The sequence below is a fragment of the Mastigoproctus giganteus genome, chromosome 8, assembly GCF_048544385.1.
Source record: "Mastigoproctus giganteus isolate SK-2022 chromosome 8, ASM4854438v1, whole genome shotgun sequence".
In the NCBI taxonomy this organism is placed as follows: domain Eukaryota; kingdom Metazoa; phylum Arthropoda; class Arachnida; order Uropygi; family Thelyphonidae; genus Mastigoproctus; species Mastigoproctus giganteus.
This window is the reverse complement of record NC_143582.1, coordinates 35,394,333-35,411,052: the sequence shown is the minus strand read 5'-3', so window position 1 is coordinate 35,411,052 and position 16,720 is coordinate 35,394,333. Positions and strand designations below refer to the sequence as shown.

The 16,720-nt window shown below is 40.4% G+C and overlaps 1 protein-coding gene across 1 annotated transcript in view; it reads left to right on the top strand.

Annotated features, from left to right (window-relative positions):
• Positions 1-16,720, top strand: part of LOC150081442 (glutathione S-transferase 3, mitochondrial-like) — a 58,225-nt gene that overhangs the window by 25,979 nt on the left and 15,526 nt on the right. The window contains exon 3 of the mRNA XM_090379300.1: positions 5,017-5,081. Within this exon, the coding sequence (XP_090235426.1) occupies positions 5,017-5,081 (65 nt within the window). The remainder of the gene's footprint in view (positions 1-5,016; positions 5,082-16,720) is intronic.

Below are 16,720 nucleotides of genomic sequence, written 5' to 3'. Positions count from 1 at the left end.
TAACCCCCACCCACAAATGTCAGTGAACAGAAATGTCAACTAGTTAGCATGTACATATTACAGTATGTATTAATTATTCCGATTTTCACGTATCATTTAATTTTTTAATTGGTAAGGTAATAAAGGGTAAATTTGTGCTTAATATATCTTTACTTTTATAGCCTGTGGATAATATTCCTCCTATTTTCGCTAATTAGAATCACTGTTTAATAGAATTAAAATTCAATTCCCAAACGTGATCACAATGACCGGCACTTACTACACATCGTATAGTGAATGGTACTTTACTATGGTGAGTCCATCATAATGTGATTTGATTGTACAAACCAAATCCAAATTATGATATTAGGGTCCCCTGGAAATGATAACCTCTACTCATATATTTATTTTGCCTGTAAATTGTGTTTGTTCTCTAATCAATTTACCTGTTTGCTGGACGAAAAAAACCTGTTTCTGGGGGGGGGGAACCTTGCTATCTATGCCTCAGAGACCAATTTGATTGTACAGTGAACCAATTGTAAAGCAGGGGTCCATTGCATTTTTAATTATTTACGTGAAACTTCAAATAATTGGGGCAGCCGCTTAATCAGGCCAAAATGCACTAGTCCTGATGTGTCCCAAATAACCGTAATCGACTGTATTAGTAGAGGCATATGATGCAAGAATGCAAACTTATTAGAATTAGTTGAGGCGTAATATGCAAGAATTCAAACTTATTAGGATTAGAATTAATTGAGGCATATGATGCAAGAAAGCAAGCTTATAGAGCATCAGCCAAAAAAAAAAAAAAAAACCTTCCCATTTCAAACATCTGGTCGCTCCAAAGGTTTGTCTATTTCAGCCTTAAATTTATTTAAGCTATCAACTTCCACAACAGATGGAAGTCTGTTCCAGCAATCAACTACCTTCTGGCTAAAGGCAAACTTCTTTTGCACATCTATTCTACAACTGTCTTTCCTCAATTTGAATCTATGCCCCTCCGGTTCTTAATCTGAGCAAGCAGAAGTATCCCATCAGCATTGAGCCTGCTCAAACCATTTTAGGCCTTGTACACCTCAATCAAATCACCTTGCAGGTGCCTAGTCTCCAGATGCTTCAACTTGTGGAATTTAAACCTCTCCTGATAAGAGAATCCCTTTGTTCCTCTCGCCAATCTTCTTGCCCTTCTTCTGTACTCGTTCTAGCAACTCTACATCCTTCCTAAAAGGAGGCCTCCAGACCTGTATGCTGGCACACTATGGCCATAGATGCTGATGTGGCAAATAAATCCCCAATCAACCAACCAGACCTGTATGCCATACTCAAGGTGGCCTGACTGCTAGAAAAATTCCTATATATCATTGATAAACTCCATGACCTGCTCTGGGAGCCCATCTGCACTGCTCAGAGAACTTCATATCTGACTGCACAATTATCCCCAGGTTTTTTTCATTCTCCACCTCCCTGAGTGCAATACCACACAGTTGGTACGTTTCTCTTGGTTACTGCTACCTGTATGCAGTACTTTGCATTTGTCAATATTAAACTTCAGTTGCCACTTCTCAGCCATCTACCCATCTACTTATCAAAAAAGGAGAAAAAAAAAACCCCTTCCCATTTCACCCATCCATTCATTCACTCCAAACGTTTGTCTTGTTCGGCCTTGAATTTAATTAAACTGTCAACTTCCACAACAACAGATGGAAGTTTATTCCAGCAATCAACCACATCTGTACTAAATTCCTCATACTACATTCATCTATACTGTCATTCCTCAATTTGAATTTATATCTCCTCATGTGCAGAATCTGAACAAGAGGAAGAATCCCATCAGCATTGAGCTTGTTCAAATGATTCAAGGCCTTATACACCTCAATCAGATCACCTCACAGTGCCTATTTTCCAGACTCTGCAATTTTCAGAACTTAGCCTTTCTTGGTAACTGCAGCAATTGTTCCACTCACTAAACTCTGTGCCCTTCTCTATACTCTTTCCAGCAGCTTTACATATTTCCTAAAATGAGGCATCCAGACCTGTATGCAGTACTCAAGATGTGGCCTGACCATTGCCTTATACAAGGGGATAATTACCTCCTTATCCCTTCTAGCAAAATTCCTGTATATCATTGACAAGATCCCATGACCTGCTCTGGCAGCCTGTTTGTACTGCACAGAAAATTTCATATCTGACTGCACAATTACCCCCAGGTCTTTTTCATTCTCCACTATCTTGAGTGTAGTACCCCACAATTGGTATTTTATTCTGGGATTACTGTTACCCACATGCAGCACTTTGCATTTGTCAATGTTAAACTTCAGTTGCCACGTGTCAGCCCATCTGCTCAAATTTTCCAGATCCTGTTGCAGTAGTGTACTGTCGTTAGTGTCATTAACAACCTTACCAACCTTACCAACCTTTGTATCATCTGCAAACTTGGACATTAAGCCTGATATACTTTCATCAATATCATTGATAAATGTAGAAACAGCAATGGGCCTAACACGGGCCCCTGGAGACACTACTAATAACTTTAGTCCACGAATAGCAGTGTCCATTGATTACCACTCTGTCTTCTCCCACTGAACTGTCCCCTTATCTATAGCAGCAACTAGCCCTTAATACTATACTGCTCCAACTTGTATAGTAATCTTCCATGCACAACAGTATCAAAAGCTTTTCTAAAATCCAAGTACGTGATATCAAAATTATTTTTTTTGCATCCAGTTCCTTTGTGACCACATCATAGTATCCAATAAAATTGGTCAAACAAGACTTCACCTTAACAAACCCATGCTGTGTCTGAACTATAACTGCACTCTTGTCTAGATGATCCCGCAGTGCTTCTTTAACCAGTACATCCATTAATTTCCCCGGAACAAAAGTTAAACTAACAGGTCTGTAATTACTCGCGTCACCATTTGATCCTCCTTTGTGAATTGGGGTCACATTGCACATATCCGATCCGTGAGGGGATGCAGCTTAGAATGAAAGAAGAATGAATGAGGAGAATGAATGAGAATAAAAGACAGAATGAATAAGTTGGGCACTGATTGAATTTGGAATTATGGTAAAAGGGAATAAATATCAGTTCTAGTGAAAGAAAGAGTCACCCAGCATGAGGGAAAGAGAGTGAATGAGTGTTATGGTGAATGGGAATGAGTGAAAGAGCAAATGTAATTGGCTGAAAGAATACAAAGTTAATAATAACTTACATTACTTCATATATACTAACAAACATTTATTAACAACAAACGCTATCACTGCATTCTTCCCTGACCTGCAAAAATTTGTGGCTAGGTCTGCACCACAACTGAAGAATAACAGTAAGTTGAGGTGCCCAGAGAGTGTAGAAAGCAAGAGTCCAACAAATGAAATGAAAGCCAGACGAATGAATGAGAATGTAAGTGTGTGAGAAAAAGAATGCGAACTATAAATGTTTCAGGTAAGTACACACCATTAAGTAACCCTAGGGTGGGTAAGTAAGTAACTAAGGTAAGTAACCCTAGTTTTAATCTTTTATATTCTTAATTAATTATCATGCATTAATATTTAAATTTGCATTACACACCATTACATCCTTCCTGGTGTATGAGAAAAAAGATGGAGTGAGTGAAAAAAAAAAATATATATAAGAAAAAGTATAAAAATAGAATGCAAGTAGAGTGAGAATGCAGGTTATGAATGAAGTAAATGTGTCTCTTCCATCCCCCCACTGTGCGAGGGGGAGATTCCCCCCCTTTCACCTGGTAGGTTCTCCACTGCCAGTAACATATCCCATTGCCAGAGCAGGATTGGTAGTTTGACCTTACTACCGGATTTTACACTTACTTGGACCTCACAATGATCACCAGCAGAGACATACTGCAGCTCAGCTGCCGACATGCCATTTGGCAATCTGAACTGGGTACTCAAACCTGGTTCCCTTTAAAACCTAGTCCTCAGACAGGGGGAGAGGAGACCGGTCTGTCTCCTCCCCTCCCTGCCTCCCCCATACTTCGCCTGATGGGGCTCGTCCCCACTGACCTCTTTGGGTATGCCTACTCTATTGTCCCCATCCTTCTACCTGTTTCCCCCCATTCTTCAGTATCCCCCCACCCCCAACTCTAACTAAACCAATCAAGTATGCCCTTGACAATGCTGGCAAATTCTAATGAATGTATAAGTTCAACCGCTTTCTCGTAAATCTCTTTCTGCCTTTCCAAATTTTAGTGTTTTATTTATTTTTTTATTTAATTATTTATTTTTTTATATATAAAAAAATAAATAAATAGGCCTTGCCACTGAAATCCTTGGAAATTAGGTGGCAGGGCCTGCCAGAGTACTTAAATAATCTACTGGGTGCCTGACCTGCCTTCTCATGGCAAACTGTGGACAACGGTGGGTCCCAGTAGGGGGCCCAATGGCTAAATGGTCAGAGAAACAACAAACCACTCTCCATACACTTTTTTAAATCTCTGGCCTCCACAGAGTTTTGTCACACAAACTGAGTACAGAATGTGGAGATGGAGGAAACCCCTGGTGCAGTCAGACAACGCTACTCCCAGAATAACAAGAGGTATAATAAGAATATTACTCAATGTTCTTTATAATTTTGTTTGCTGATCTTACCATGTTCCACATGGTTCTGGTTCCTTATCAATGCTAGAATTGGCTTTGTTGCAACGAAGCAAGCTTATACAACATTTCCAAAAAAAAAAAAAAAAAAAAAAAAGTTTCCCACTTCATCTGTCCAACAATCTCTGTAATAATTTGCCTAATTCTCCCTTAAACTTATTTAAACTACCCACAGCACCAGATGGGAGTTTGTTCCAACACTCAATTCCAGTTTTAAGTAGCATGAATAATGTAATCCATGCCATTGTATACTACATATTAATAAAATAATAATTGCAAGTTAATTTCTTGTGCTTAACACTATTATAATTCATTGTGAATTTCCAAAAGTAACTTTAAATTTCCATTACTGAACTTGGTAATAAATTATAAAATGTAATGTATGTTACAATTTTTTACTATGCTTTTCTTTCTTTCTTTTAGTATCCAACAATGTACAGTGATTCGAACAATATATTCAACTGTATTCAAAGATCACATCAAAATTAGTAAGTTTGCACTTCCTTTGTTATATAAATTTATTTGACAGTATGTTATTGAATATTTGGTTTTCTGTTTAAACATTTAATACTTAATTTAGAGAAGTCACTACCATCAATATATTCCACTGTAAACCCAAACATGAAGATTATGAAATCTTTTAGTATTCTAATGCCATATATGATTAACGCTGCTGCCAAACTGGCCATGGCCGGGGCGGGGGGGCCTCACCCAAAGAGGGCCTCATTTTCAGTGTAAATATTTTATAAAGTAGTGATAAAAATTTCTAATAATAATAATAAACCAAGAAAATGTGTAATATAAAAGCATACTTAAACTTAACTTAAGTGTTTTGAATTTTATTCTTATGCCTTTTTATTGTACAATAAATAAGTTAAAAGTTTCTATTAAAATTGTTTTTATTATTACTTTATTTTTAAAGTCAAGAACATAAAACATTTTTCACCTCTTATTTCACATTTTTATGAACGAATTATTATTCACAATATAAATATAAAAACCTATGTAGTATTTGTATATATATGTATGTGCTATATATATTTATATGTATGTGCAACATAGTGTTCGCAGGTAAATACCTATATATTTTAATATTTACTCTGATGTATACCCATTGGGCTTTCGGTCCCAATCCCAATTTGCAGCTAATTATAATCCAAAAAATTTAAAACTAAAATAATAAATTAACAATTAAAAAAAAAAATTATTTGCCTTATTACATTAGGGCATCCATAACTAAACATAAGTACTTACTAAGCAAAACTGTTATTGAGACTACAGAAATGGGTATGCATGAGACATTCTTTTAGTATGGCTATCTGTCTACTCAAAACCCATGAGGAAGTAGCAGAGAGATGGCCATGTGAAGGAATGTTACCTTCCTAATTCTTCCTAGCTATATTCCTAATTTTTCTTGACTTAATCTTTAATAATTCCCTTTATTTCCTTTCTCCTCTAACTTTAATCCTCTAATCTTTCCAAACTTTCCATTTATATATTTCTTAACTTGAGTTCATGTTAATTGTTAACATAGAACTATAGACGAACCAGCAACTGCTAGAACAACGATGGCTAGCCAGTTGGTTAGGCCTTAATTACTGGTAATGCCTCCCGCCCAAAACAATAAAAATTTTCGCTACCACTCACAAAACAAAATCATTTGGGACTTTGACCTAATATATCAGTGTGCATATAATGTTTTTAATTTCATCTTACAGTAGCATTAATGCCGCATAACTGCAGCATTGTCACAACTGAAAATTTAATAAAAATAGTGCATAGGCTTAAAAGTAGTGTTCAAGAATATATATGTATTTTTTTTTTTTTTTTTATAACAAAGCAGCGGTTTAAAATATTATTAATAATGGTTTATGGACTTGGGATTCTGCTATATGCAGAAAGTACCCAGCGACATAATGGCTACATAAGTTTGTAGTAGAGAAAGGAAACGCGCTAATGTTGCAGTACTCGTAATTATGGAGAACAAAGGGCTAACAGAACAGAAATCGCCATCACCGTGAACAAAGAAGGGAGCTAAGTTAAAAAGAAGTAATAAAAATTATTTAATGCTGTTCATCCTGTGACCTCAGCGCTTTCATCTGGGACCAGCCGCCGAAATCAAAGGAGGAAATGGCAATAAGTAGGTAAAGCCTCTGTTTCTGAAATGAAATATACACAGCACATTGTACACATGAAAAGTAGGTAAAGTAAGTTAGGGTTAAAATTTAAATTTAAATAATAAGGTGTGTGTGTATATTTCATATATATATATACAGGGTGATTCACTACCAGTGTGACAAACTTGCAGGAGGTGTAGGGGGCACAAAGACGAATCGGAATCACATAGCATTGCGGGGTCTGAAATGCCTTTGTCATGCGGGAGGTCACGTGAACAAAGAAGCAAAGAAAAAGAACAGAAACAGCAACTCGTTAGTGTAACAGAAATCATTTTAATGACAAGTTTTACATTGGCAAAAAGCCATGCTACAGAAGGTGTTCGAAAGGAATCCCTAACGTTCTGGAAAATTCCTGGTGTCTTGAATCTCCCCGGCAGCTACAGAGATGCGAGCGACGAGGTCTTCAACTGAATCAACGGGGGTCTCGTACACCAATGTCTTCATTTGACCCCAGCAGAAGAAGTCCAGGCATGATAGGTCCGGCGATCTAGCAAGCCAATGAACCGGACCACCATGACCTATCCAGTGCTGTCCAAATGTAACGTTTAGGTGTTGGCGGACATCATTGGTGTAATGTGGGGGAGCCCCATCATGCTGGAACCACATTGAGTGGCGCAACGACTGAGGAACATGTGCTTCTTCAATAAGTTCGGGCAGGACTTGCTGTAGAAAGGTCAAGTATGCTCTACCATCCAGACGAGGGGGCAGATGGTACAGTTCAATGAAGTGGTCTCCAACAATGTCGGCCCAAACATTGACAGAGAAACGGCATTGAGTTGCACGTGTTCGCGTACCATGGGGGTTCTCCAAAGCCCACAAATGGGCATTATGTTGATTGAAGGTTCCCTCTCTTGTGAAACTTGCCTCATCCGTGAACAATACGGACGCAGCAAATGCGCTGTCTGCCACACTCTGTTGAAGAAACCAAGTAGCAAAAGTCCTCCGGAGTGGATAATCTGCAGGCTCCAATGTTTGGACGCGTTGCAGATGGTATGAACTCATTTGGTTTGTTGACAGTATCCTCCATACAGTAGATTGGGAAATACCCAATCGTTGGCCTATCGCTCGAGTACTTGTACTCAGATTGCTTTCGCAAGACGTAGGACATTCTCCTCATTGTCTGGCATCCTTGTCGTTCGCTCTCGATTCATGGTACCTCTTGTGAAACAACCAGTCTCACATAACCTTCTGTGCACATGTGCGAAAATCGTATGATGAGGAGCACGCCTATGCGGGAAGTGTTCCTGGTACAAGCGCAGAGCAGCGCACCTGTTACAGTCCGCAGCTCCATACGCAAGGTGCCTGTTGGCCAGTTCAATGTTTGAATACTCGTCCATCCTACTGCCTCGGGAACCGGTTCGCAAATGCTGACTTCCAGCGGGATCACTGTTCACGCGACCTCCCATTCAACGTCCTCTACCACATGACGAAGGCATTTTGGACCCTGCAATGCTATGTGATTCCGATTCGTCTTTGTGCCACCTACACCTCCTGCACGTTTGTCGCAGTGGTAGTGAATCACCCTGTATATATATATATATATATATATATATATATATATAAAAAAGAGATCTCAAATTTAAATATGGCTGGGGGCCTATTTCATCCTTAATCTGGCCTTGGAGAAGGCAGAACATATTTGTTGCTGTTGGACTTGAATTTCTGTAGATTGTAATTTTTAGGAAATACAGATGAAGGAATATTGTCCCAAAGAACAGAAATTTGAAGGATAAATGAGGAAAAGTTAGTTTGACAAGTTGAGATGTATGGACTTCAACTTGTCAACATCCATTTACAGTTGACCTGTGAAAGGATGTTTGACAAGGTGAGTTATGTATTTGGACTGCTTTCTAATAAAGGCGGAATTTGAGATGCTAATTCAAAAGAATAGTACTCGTGTAAATATCTATATAAAAGGTATGATAAGAAACTGAGTGCAGTGAGTTTGAAATGTGAAATCGTTGATTAACCTGATGTCTCCCTCTTTGAGATAGTCTGGGAGCTTAAGAAAAGTTTTCGGACAACACCACAAATGTGAGAATAGTATACCAGGCAAATTTTTGGTTTATACAGAGTCAATAGCTGTTTAGAAGAAAAGTAATATGAAGGAGAAGGAGAGTAGTTTTTTGGATGCACAGAAAAATTGAGATATTCATATGTTAAGAAAGGTTAGAAATCAAGATTATCCCTTGTAAAGATATATAGCCTTGTCTGGAAAGAAGGTGTTGTTGAAGAGGAGCATGGAAGTAGTAGACCCTTACTTTATGACAAATAAGACAGGACAGAGATGGTTTAGGAGAGTGGAAGTTAACTGTTTTTTTTTCTCACCACTAGAAAGTTACCTGGAGATCAACATTAAGGAACTGGTGGTGGATATTCAAGAAGTTGTGTAAGGCTCAAGGGGAAAGAATTTTTTTTAAACTGGTCTGTACTTGTTAACAGGAGAGACTGCTTCTACAGGGATGGGATACACTTAAATAGAAAGGGTGCAAGAATGTTTGCTGGTGCTATCGGGGCAGTGTTAGGTGAGTCGGAAAACTGCTAGATTGGGAGGATACAAGGACTAATAGATTAACAGTAGCCACTGGCAGAGGTGAAAGTGATTCTTGCACTGCTTCTATTGGAATGAGCAGCAGCCTGGAAAATAAGATGCAGGATATTTCAGAGACTGCTGGGAATCATTGGGGTACAAGTAAACACATGGGTTGTGTTAGGGTAGCTAAGAAAAAGAACAGGTGCATGTATACTTGCGTGTACACCAATGCTAGGAGTTTAGTAAATAAATTTGATGAATTTGAGGTATTGCTCAAAACATCAAAGGCAGATGTTGTTGGGATTTCAGAGACGTGGTGTCACACAGATATAAGGAATGCAGAACTGGAATTTGGGGTGTACAATGTCCACAGAAAGGATAGACAGGATAGGAAGGGAGGAGGGGTTATGCTATTAGTTAAGAAATACATAAAATCCAAGGAAGTGAAGCCAGTCGACATCACTGGACAGGGCAGTGTCGAGTCAGTTTGGTGTGACATAAGCATTGGGAAAGATCGAAATTGAGAGTAGGAGTGTGTTATAGGCCTAATGACTCTGATGAGTATAATAAGGAACTATACAGGGAAATAGAGTGGGCCAGTAAATCAGAGTCTTATAATGGGGGATTTTAATTTCCCAGATATTGACTGGAATTTGTGGGTTGGTCACTCACACACTAGCAAGGATTTTGTGGATTTATTAGATGATTGTTTTCTACATCAGCATTTTTGGGAGGCAACTAGAGGGAGTAATACTCTTGATCTGATTATCAGTAGTGATACTTCATGCATTAAGAATCTGCAGATAAAGGAACCACTAGGTGGCAGTGATCACCTGTTGAAGTGGGATTTACTCAATGAGATAACTACCATCAGGGGTAAAGGGAAGTGTTTTTGCTTTCGTAAAGGCGACTCCTGTGGTCTGAGACAGTATTTAAATTCTACAGTGGGACCAATTGATGATGTTTCTAATAGCAAATTCCAAATGAGAAGCATTCAAAAAAATTAATCTTGGAAGCTACTAGGCTTTACATACCAACTAAGAAATATTGTTCAATATTTAGGCCTAAATGGATGCCAGATGAACTAACAAGACATATGGCAGAGAAGAAAAATGCATGGGATACATATAAATTAATGTGTGACATGGAAGCTTATGATAGATATAAGCTGCTCTGTAACCAAGTCACAAAGGAGATTAGGCAAGCAAAGGCAGATTTGAGAAATCCTTGGCAAAGAAAAACAACAGTTTTTATGTATATAAACTCTAGAAGGAAAGGGATGAATCAGATTGGTCCCCTGGATATCGATGGTTCAACTGTTGATGATCCTGCTCAGGTTACTAACAAACTAAATGAGTACATAATAAAACACGCGTGCGTGCTCTGGATTCATAATTTATTTATTTTTGTTACACAGAGCATTAAAACTATGATAAATGAATTAGCTTTCGGCTGGGTGGCAGCCTTCATCAGATTAAAATACTTTGAATGGCAGTTAGAATAGAGATGCACTGCCAGGATGGTGCGTGAGACACGTGGTTAATTGTTTGTTGATATTTGTGGCTGTGACGTATGGTGGTGACGTGGCCAGCGTTTGTCCATGGACAGAATTACTGTTTCTGTGATGGGGTTAAGTTGACAACCACTGTTCCTGTTCAACGAGGTATCCGAGCATTTTATACTTAACGATTCCAACCAGGTGCGCCTTAGGTAATGGTGGGACTTGTCTACAACCACGACATCGCGGTGTGGGTCAATGTCGTGGTGGGTTGTCCAGACATGCTCGGCAATAGCTGAGTGTTCTACATCCGCCAAACGGATCGCCCTTTTATGTTCTGAGAGGCGTTTCTCGAGACGATGACCAGTCTCTCCAAAGTAGCAGCTCGTGCAGTCACGGCAAGAGATGCGATAGACCACACCACTCTGTAGAAGGGTGGGGACAGGTGTTTTTATGTTGGAAAGGAGAGAACGCAGTTTCTTGCCTGGGAGTTGGATGCACTTTACCCCATGCGATCTTAGGATTCTACCGATCTGCTGTGACAGGTTGGGGTAGTATGGGATGAATGCCCTCGTGGAAGACTCGTCACTGTTGGCGTTGCTGTTGGTCGTCACGTTGTCGTGAATGTAGGGGTTTGTAGACGGTAGTGTCTCGTAAGAGCAGTAAGGCTTTCGCCATGTAATCAGTGTGGTTCATTACAACTGTACGACGGCCTTTGTCCGCCGGTAGAATGACGATGGACGAATCCCGTTTCAGTGCCTTGAGGGTAGAAATCTGTATACGGCTGAGGTTTGAAGAGATGGGGCGAGCATGGTGTAGAACTGCTGCCCCAAAGCACCCACCAATCACCGACATCGCCTTGGGTGTGGAAGCAAGCTTATCACGCCTCCCAGAAGATGTAGCCAACGCAATCCGCTTAAAGACTGCAGCAGTTCTACACCATGCTCGCCCCGTCTCTTCAAACCTCAGCCGTATACAGATTTCTACCCTCAAGGCACTGAAACGGGATTCGTCCATCGTCATTCTACCGGCGGACAAAGGCCGTCGTACAGTTGTAATGAACCACACTGATTACATGGCGAAAGCCTTACTGCTCTTACGAGACACTACCGTCTACAAACCCCTAACCATCGACCCCAACAAGGCTTTGGAACGATGGGAGTCAGAGGTGAATATCCTCACCAACACTTGGCTGAAGCAAGGGAAAATCACACAGTCAACCCGTAATCACCTCCGTGCCTCCGGGTGTCAGATCCCACGGTTTTACGGCCTGCCGAAAGTGCACAAAGAAGGCACGCCACTAAGACCTATTGTATCCTGCTGTGGATCACCGACTTACGAGCTGTCTAAATTTGTCTCGAGACTTCTTTCTCCTCTAGTTGGCAAGACCACCTACACCGTCTCCAACAGTGTTGAGTTCATAGAAAGGATCCGCACTATATCCATCTCGCAAGATCAAGTCATGGCATCGTTCGATGTCGTATCACTGTTTACCTCCATCCCTGTGGAACTTGCCATCTCTTGCGCAAAACAACTCTTGGACAATGATGGAACCCTCAGCGACAGAACTAAGCTGACGCCTGATGACATTTCCGCCGCCCTCAGACTGTGCTTAACAGGGGGTGCAATCATGTTTAATGGTTCAATCTACCAGCAGATACATGGCACAGCCATGGGTTCCCCTGTCAGCTCGGTCACAGCAAACATCGTGATGGAGGAGTTAGAGGGACGTGCGTTTACACACGCACCGGATCACATCGCCTTTTGGTGTCGCTACGTAGACGATGTGTTCGTAGTGATCCCTAGAGACTCAAGTCAGCGACTCCTAACCCACCTCAACTCACTGTTGCCCTTCATAAAATTCACGGTTGAGCTGGAGTCGAACAACTCTATACCATACTTAGATACACTTGTCCGGCGCGAAGACACATGCTTAAAGACGACAGTTTATCGTAAGCCTATGTGTGCTGGCCAATTTACCAACTTCCAGTCAGCACACACACGGGGCCACCTCCTCTCAACCGCCCGAACCTTGCTAACTCGCGCCTGGACACACTCCAGCTCTGCAGATGAAAGGCGCAAAGAGATCACCAGAGTCAAAGTAGACCTTACGAGGTGTGGCTACCCCATCGATGTCCTTAACAGATGTGATCTACAAGCACGCGACAACGTGACGACCAACAGCAACGCCAACAGTGACGAGTCTTCCACGAGGGCATTCATCCCATACTACCCCAACCTGTCACAGCAGATCGGTAGAATCCTAAGATCGCATGGGGTAAAGTGCATCCAACTCCCAGGCAAGAAACTGCGTTCTCTCCTTTCCAACATAAAAACACCTGTCCCCACCCTTCTACAGAGTGGTGTGGTCTATCGCATCTCTTGCCGTGACTGCACGAGCTGCTACTTTGGAGAGACTGGTCGTCGTCTCGAGAAACGCCTCTCAGAACATAAAAGGGCGATCCGTTTGGCGGATGTAGAACACTCAGCTATTGCCGAGCATGTCTGGACAACCCACCACGACATCGACCCACACCGCGATGTCGTGGTTGTAGACAAGTCCCACCATTACCTAAGGCGCACCTGGTTGGAATCGTTAAGTATAAAATGCTCGGATACCTCGTTGAACAGGAACAGTGGTTGTCAACTTAACCCCATCACAGAAACAGTAATTCTGTCCATGGACAAACGCTGGCCACAAACATCAACAAACAATTAACCACGTGTCTCACGCACCATCCTGGCAGTGCATCTCTATTCTAACTGCCATTCAAAGTATTTTAATCTGATGAAGGCTGCCACCCAGCCGAAAGCTAATTCATTTATCATAGTTTTAATGCTCTGTGTAACAAAAATAAATAAACTAAATGAGTATTTTGCTTCTACATTCACCCATGAGGAGTTATTCAAGGATGGGAATGCCAGAGGTGAGTTAAACTCTGGCAGTGAGCTAGATGATTTTGTAATAACTGAGAGGAAAGTGGAGGATAAATTGTTGAAGATAAACATAAAAAAGGCACCCGGGGTGGATGGGATCTCTCTAGTTATATTAAAGGAGGCAGCAAAGGAAGTAAGCAAACCCTTAAGGTTTGCTTACTTCCTTTGCTGCCTCCGGGGAGATACCCATGGACTGGAGTCAGGGGAGATACCCATGGACTGGAGATGTGCAAATGTGACCCCAATTCACAAAGGAGGATCAGAGGGCAACACAAGTAATTATAGACGTGTTAGTTTAACTTCTCTTCCAGGAAAATTAATGGAGGCATTGGTTAAAGAAGCACTGCAGAATCATCTAGACAAGACTTCAGTTATAGCTTGGACAGAGCGTGGTTTTGTTAAGGGAAAGTCTTGCCTGACCAATTTGATTGGATACTATGATCCAGTCACAAAAGAACTGGATGCAGGGAATAACTTTGATATCGTATATTTGAATCTTAGGAAAGCTTTTGATACTGCTGCACATGGAAGACTGCTGAACAAATTGGAGCAGTGTGGCATTGGAGGCAAATTGCTGCTATGGATAAAGGGATGGTTGAGTGGGAGAAGACAGTGTTAATCAATGGACACTGCTCATCATGGACTAATGTTGTTAGTGGAGTCCCTCAGGGTTCAGTGTTGGGTCCATTGTTGTTTTCTGTATTTATAAATGATATTGATGATGGTATATTAAGCTTAATATCCAAGTTTGCAGATGATACAAAGGTTGGCAGGGTTGTTAAGGACGCTAATGACAGTATGCTGCTGCAACAGGATCTAGAAAAGTTGAGCAGATGGGCTGAGAGGTGGCAAATGAAGTTTAACATTGACAAATGTAAAGTACATGTGGGAAGCAGTAACCCCACAGTGACGTATCAACTCTGTGATACTACACTGACAGTGGTAGAGAATTAAAAGGACCTGGGGGTAATTGTGCAGGCAGATATGAAGTTCTCTGAGCAGTGCAGAAGGGCTGCAAGAGTAGCTCATGGAGTATTGTCAATGATATACAGGAATTTTTCCAGCAGGGATAAGGAGGTGATTATTCCATTGTATAAGGCGATGGTCAGGCCACACCTTGACTACTGTATACAGGTCTGGAGGCCTCATTTTAAGAAGGGTGTAGAGCTGTTGGAACGACTACAGAGAAGGGCAATAAGATTAGTGAATGGAACAAAGGGTTGCTCTTACGAAGAAAGGCTTAAATTTTGCAAATTACAGTGTCTGGAGACTAGGTACCTGCGAGATGATCTGATTGAGTTGTGTAAAGCCTTGAATGGTTTGAGCATGCTCAATGTTGATGGGATTCTTCTTCTTGCTCAGAATGATCACCTGAGAGGGCATAAATTCAGATTGAGGAAAGATAGATGTGTGGAATTGTGCCTTTAGCCAGTGGGTAGTTGGTTGGTGGAACAGACTTCCATGCTTTGTTGTGGAAGTTGATAGCCTAAATAAATTTAAGGCTGAGTTGGACAGGTATTTGGAATGAATGGAGGGGTGAAATGGGAGCGGGGTTTTTTTTTGTTTTTTTTGGCAGATGCTGCATAAGCTTGCTTTCTTGCATCATATGCCTCTGCTAATGCTAAAGTTGTAGCTGTTTGTGAAAAACAGGGTTTGCTGAACAGGAAGATTGAATTTAGTGTACGGTCATCAGCAGAACTATTGACAGGATTTCAAGTTAATTTAAGAAGATTCATATACAGAAGGGAGAGTGGGCGAAAGATCCTTGGGAAACTCCAACATTAATTGAAAAGTTATAATACAGGGGCATCTATGCCACTCATCATATCTGCATCCACATCACTCAGAGTTGATGATTAGAGAGGAACCTGCTGATTTAACCTATTTTTGTTTCATTGTTGAGGTTTTCTTTTTGGCCTTTATAATCCAATGATCACTCTTTTCCATGGTGTCCTATTCACTTAAAAAACAAGGGAATTTTGTGTAACTCAGCTGCTGTTGTCCAAGAAATATATGGTTAGCACTTTCAGATCGTCACTAACTCTATCAACTCATGATCGTGATAATTTACATTTTATGAAAATTAATAATTAAAATTAATACCACTGAAATTAATAATATAGTTTATTAAGCTTATAAGCCAAACCACTATACATTTAAAGATGTTTGAGGCATCTTACCGATACCCATCACCAGACCATGCTGTTAAGCATAGAAAAATAGAAAGAGTTACAATTTGGGAACATTTGTAATTAATTATGTAAAGGTAAACTGCAGCCATTATCAATCCACTGCAGGATGGAAGCCTCCTCAGCAATTCATGTTAAGGAAAATGGACCTTAATATGCCACGCTGGTCCCCTGTGGGTTGGTAGATCAACCATATTTAGCAGCCAGGAGCTTGAACCCTGGTCTACTCAAAGAGTGTGTGCTACTGCACTCCTGCTACTGATCACTCAGCTTCGGTGGCCTTGTAATTAATTATATTTCGATAAATATTAATTGTGAATTTTAAGTTTAAATGATTTTAGGTTAGATTTCCATTTGGGTTACACTAGAAAACAGAGTTTAAGAATAAGTAAATACATACAGATAAACATACATAAAAATTCATTACTTGCTGTGAGACTCCTGCTTGCTGATTCTTCCAAAACCTGATGTACATACTGGCAAGAGGTGCTGTTAACAGTTAATTTATAGGTGAGGGGTTAAATCTATTTATATATTCTTAATCTCTGTTTTTTAGTGTAACCCGAATGGAAATTTAACTTAAAATCCTTTAGACTTAAAATTCACAATTAATATTTATTGGAATATAATTAATACAAATGTTCCAAAATTGTAACCGTTTCTATTTTTTCTACCCCTAACAGCATGGTCTGATGATAGGTATTGGTAAGATGCCTGAAACATCACCTTAAATGTATAATGGTTTGGATATACAGGTCGATCGTCACTAATCCGGCAGCGTTGGGACCTGTGG